Source organism: Fukomys damarensis, unplaced genomic scaffold, assembly GCF_012274545.1.
Source record: "Fukomys damarensis isolate Sample0158 unplaced genomic scaffold, DMR_v1.0_HiC HiC_scaffold_30, whole genome shotgun sequence".
In the NCBI taxonomy this organism is placed as follows: Eukaryota; Metazoa; Chordata; class Mammalia; order Rodentia; family Bathyergidae; genus Fukomys; species Fukomys damarensis.
In genome coordinates this window covers 6,271,810-6,276,579 of record NW_022900942.1, presented here as the reverse complement: position 1 = coordinate 6,276,579, position 4,770 = coordinate 6,271,810, and the positions used below count along the sequence as shown (strand labels likewise).

Genomic DNA, 4,770 nt, shown 5'->3' with positions numbered 1-4,770 from the left:
ATGGGCACAGGGCACAGAATGCAAGCCACAAAGAGCGCAGTGCAGCATAAAACGGGGGTGAGAAGAAGTAAGGGTTCCCAGGCCAGTGAGAGGCCCTGAGATGTTATCCTTGAAGCAAATGCTTGATGCAGAAGAGTGACATCACATTAGCCTTGTAGCTGTTCATGAAAGGTAGCCAAGCCAGAAACCTCACATTGAGCACTTTCATGGTCTACAGAATGCAAGCCACAAAGAGCGCAGTGCAGCATAAAACGGGGGTGAGAAGAAGTAAGGGTTCCCAGGCCAGTGAGAGGCCCTGAGATGTTATCCTTGAAGCAAATGCTTGATGCAGAAGAGTGACATCACATTAGCCTTGTAGCTGTTCATGAAAGGTAGCCAAGCCAGAAACCTCACATTGAGCACTTTCATGGTCTAAGACTGAAGCCAAATGTTTGACCCTATAGAAATGACAAGTTCAACTAATAAAAATCAGTCCTCAACAAACCAGAAAAAAAAAAAAATCATGGGGGTTAACATCTGTATTTTGGAAAATGGAAATATAAATTTTTAAGAAAAAGTTTAGCGTTTCAAAACATACGTATTTAAAGGTACATTTACTTTCCTATTCATAAAGATACAAAAAGTTAAAGCTGGGAGTGGTTGCTTATACCTGTAATCCCAGCACTCTGGAGCCTGAGACAGGAGGATTACCTCAAGTTTGAGGCTAGCCTAAACTACATAGTGAGACCCTTGTCGAAAAAAAAAAAAGAAAAAAAAAAAGATGTAAAATACTATTTTCATTTTACAGTTGTAAGGCTTTTAATAAATTTATACCAAGGACTGGTAAATGCAGCATACCTTGCTTTTTAGGAAAATTATTAGTACAACCCTGTAGAAAACAAATTATCTTTCTAAGTGTGTAAAACTTTGCCTACCACATAGCATATTTGTCCAAAGGAAATAAAGAAAAAGACAGCTTAGTAGTCCTTATGTTACTCTTTTTAGAAGTCACGTGTAGGTTGTTTCCTTCTTCTCTTGAACTATGGTTTGCTTGTCTTGATTATATGTATCCTTAAAACAGTGTTAACCAGCAATTGTGACAGCAAGAAAAACTCAGATACTCTTTTTGTGGAAATCTGTGAGCATTGGTATCCTTTTCTCTTTGCAGGAATAAACACATCATGATTGACTTGGGCACTGGCAACAACAACAAGATTAATTGGGCCATGGAAGATAAGCAAGAAATGGTTGACATAATAGAAACTGTATATCGTGGTGCCCGCAAAGGCCGGGGCCTGGTGGTGTCTCCCAAGGACTATTCTACAAAATACAGATACTGAGGTGCTCTCGTCACAGTCTGTACATATAAATGCTGTGGAGTCATTTTCATGAGGGAATAATTTCAACTGTGTAAAGCCTTTGCAAAATTACATGGATCTCAGGGACTGAAGGGTCCTTGAGTAAGGGTTGCACGCCTTAACTAATTGAAGCAAATAAACACACAGTGAAGGAATAGTCACAGTTGTTAAGAAATTGTATGGATGATAGATTTTGACAGTCAACATTATTTCCTTTACTTCTGGAGTAAAGGTGTTTGTCCTGTGTGGATGCTAAGTTTTGCATGCTTGGCTTAGTTCTCTGGTAATGAGATGAAAGGACCACAAACTAAATGACCTCAATGACAGAAATTTATGATTTCATAGTTCCAGAGGCAGGAAATCCAAAAAATTGTTGGTGGGGTTAATTCTGTCCAAGATCGTAGAGTAAAATCTATCCCTAAACTCTCCTGGGTTCTAGGGGTTGCTGGAGATTGCTGGAAGTCCATGGCTGTTTGTAGATGCTTCACCTCAGTCTCTGCCTCTGTCTGCACTGGTGGTTTCCTGGGTGCTGTGTGTGTCTCTGTGTCTATGTGTCTGTGTCTGTCTCCACATTTCCTCTTTTTATAAGGACACCTCTTACCAGGTGAGCGGTAGAGTGGTTAGAGCTTCCCTGTCACCTCTTGGTGCACATCTTTTCTCTGTTAGGATAGTGAATGCAGTGGGGTGCACAGTATCTCAGCACATTCAGAGCAGGCTTCAGAGCTGTTCGCCACCAGCTGACCCTGGGTAGTCACTTCATTGTTACTGTTTCTCACGTGAAAGGGGAGAGTTTCATCTACCTTGTGCACACGTTGATACACGGGCAGCACTGGGCCCCTCCTGCTAGACATCTGGTGGAGTGAAAGTGCTCACTGCTATTATAGTGGTCCATTGTTAAGATACAAGTGAACTTGCAAAAGAGTAAAATGTTTCTTACACATATGAGTGCATTTTAAATGGATTTAAAATTCATAGCAGCACCCAGCATACAGGAAGCCCTTTCAGTTCAATCCCCAGCCCTGAAAAAAAAGCAAATCTATAAACATTAATTTTGCCATTTATGAAATAGGTAGAATAAAGCCATATGACAGTGGAAGAGCCTGGTGACAAAAAAAAAAAATGTGCACCTCTTACATGCCTGACATTTCTGTGAAGAAGGGAAAACAGACAGGTGGAAAGCACATGCACAGATGCCCAGCATCACAGTTTATGCAGGAGATTTAGTCAGAACCATGCTAAGGCACCATGAGGATGCTAGATTCAGACCAGCAAGGACTGGTGAAGATGTGAAAAGACTGGCGATCTTATAAACTGCTAGCAGAGATCCAAAGTGATATGGCCACTGTGAAAGGCAAGTTGTCCTAAAATAAAATAAACATGGTGTTGCCACTCAATCTAGCCATACAATCCCTAGGTATCTACCCAAGAGACCTGAACAAAAGCCCACAGAGAAACCACAAAATGGTATTCACAGTAGCCCCAGTGTGGAAACCTAAACTTCTGTCAGTGGATGACTGGATAACAGAATGTGCTATGTCCATACAGTAAAATATTCTGTCCTTTAAAACATGAAGTGCTGATTTATACAACAATATGGACGAACCTGGAAAGTGCGACTGAGGCCAGGCACTGCATAGTGTGTGGTCCTGTGAATACAAAATATGCCCAACAGCCAAGCTCATGCAGTCTATTCATTGGTGGTAGCTTAATCCTGGGAGGGGTAGGAGTAATGGGAAGGGAATAGCAAATGGGGGCAGGGTTTCTTTTGAGGCGGATAAATGTCTGCTAAAATTGTGATGGTTGTGTAACATAGAACTGTTTTGTTTTGTTTTGTTCTGAGACAGAGTCTTGCTATGTAGTTCTGGCCTTCAGCTCACTATGCAGCCTAGGCTGGCTTTGAACTCGTAGTGATCCTCCTGCCTCAGCCTCCCAAGTGCTGGGATTACGGGTGTGTGGCACCATGCCCGGCTAAAATCACTTAGTTTTATACTTTGAGTGAATTGTGTCATATATGATTTACTTCTCTTGCTGATAGCAACTTTATTATTAAAAGAAAAATATTAGCAAAAAACTTATGTTCCATCTTTATGAGTTAATTATGTACTTACTGTATGTTGCATTTACATTAGTCTGCTTGGACTGTTGGCTTAAACAACAAAAATTTATTTTCTTTCTGGAATCTAGCCAGTTTGGCTGTAGGGCTGTGGTCTGGCTAGTAGAGGGCAGCCTTTCCTCTGTCCTCGTGCTCTTTCCTTGGTGTGCACACAGAGCAAGTGAGTGCCTGCTCTCACAAGGACCCTTTATTGGATCAGAACTCCAACTTTAGTACTTCATTTAACCTTAATTCCTCAGAGGCCCCACCTCCATATAAAGCAACACAGGTTAAGAAACTCGATGTGTAAATTTGGGGGGGATATAAACAGATACAGAAGTTGTAGTAAGTCCACTGACACTTGATTTTATGGTGCTAGGGATTGAACTGAGGTCCTCATGCATGCTAGGAAACTACCACTGAGCTAAATTTCCAGTTCTTATTTGTTTGAATTTATATTTATTTATGGTTGGTGTTAGGGATTGAAGCCAGGGGCTTGTACATTGTAGACAAGTGCTCTATCAATGCATCCCAGGCACCCCACCCCTCTTTTTGGGGGCGTAGGCTAGTCTTGAACTCACTCTGTAACCCTGGGTGGCCTTGAACTTGGCAGTAATTCTGCCTCAGCCTCCCAAGTGCTAAGTTTGCAGGCCTGCACAGCCCCACCTCACTCCCAGCCCTTTTAATTTTATATTTGGAGACAAAGTCTCATTAAAGTATCCAGGCTGGGCTTAAACTTGAGATCTTCTGGCAGTTTCCTGAGTAGCTGGGACTGTAGACATGTGTCACCGTGCTTGGCTTACACTTGATTTCACTTGCTATCTTTGGGTCAGGATTTAGCTCAGTGGTGCTGTCACCTACCTCACAAGTGCAAGGTCCCGAGTTTGATCCCTGGGACCAAAAAGGAAATCAGTTGCTATCTTTTTCCTGATGTTTTGTGACTTTGTATAGTTAAATTTATGACTTGACAATATGTTCGAAGTTTCTCTTATTATATGCACTATATGCCTGCCCTCGAGCTAAGTGCTTTGCTTTGCAAGCAGTTTTCACAGATCCTTCCAACCACCCTCCAAGCAGATTTCCCTTTCTCTGTCTCTTTTTTCTCATTGAATTTATTGGTACTTTTTAGGTATACAGTACAGTTACATTCATTATTGTGATCTTGTGCCTTTACATGACAGGTCTTGGTTCTCATTTTTTCCCCATACCCCTGCCCTTCCTTCACCCCCTCCTCCAGATTTCTCTTTTTTCTTCAATGAGGTCCACTTTGTTTCTCAGACTGGTCTCAGAACTCCTGGGCTCAAGTGATCCTCTAGCTATAACCCCTCAATTAGCTGGGAC

General features: G+C 41.8%; 1 protein-coding gene across 1 annotated transcript in view; it reads left to right on the top strand.

The window, feature by feature from the left end:
• The window catches only part of Txnl4a (thioredoxin like 4A), a 14,594-nt gene extending 11,379 nt beyond the window's left edge, over window positions 1-3,215 (top strand). The window contains exon 4 of the mRNA XM_010644192.3: window positions 1,148-3,215. Coding sequence (XP_010642494.1) covers window positions 1,148-1,319 — 172 coding nt within the window. The 3' untranslated portion in view covers window positions 1,320-3,215. The remainder of the gene's footprint in view (window positions 1-1,147) is intronic.
• The last annotated feature ends 1,555 nt before the right edge of the window (window positions 3,216-4,770 follow it).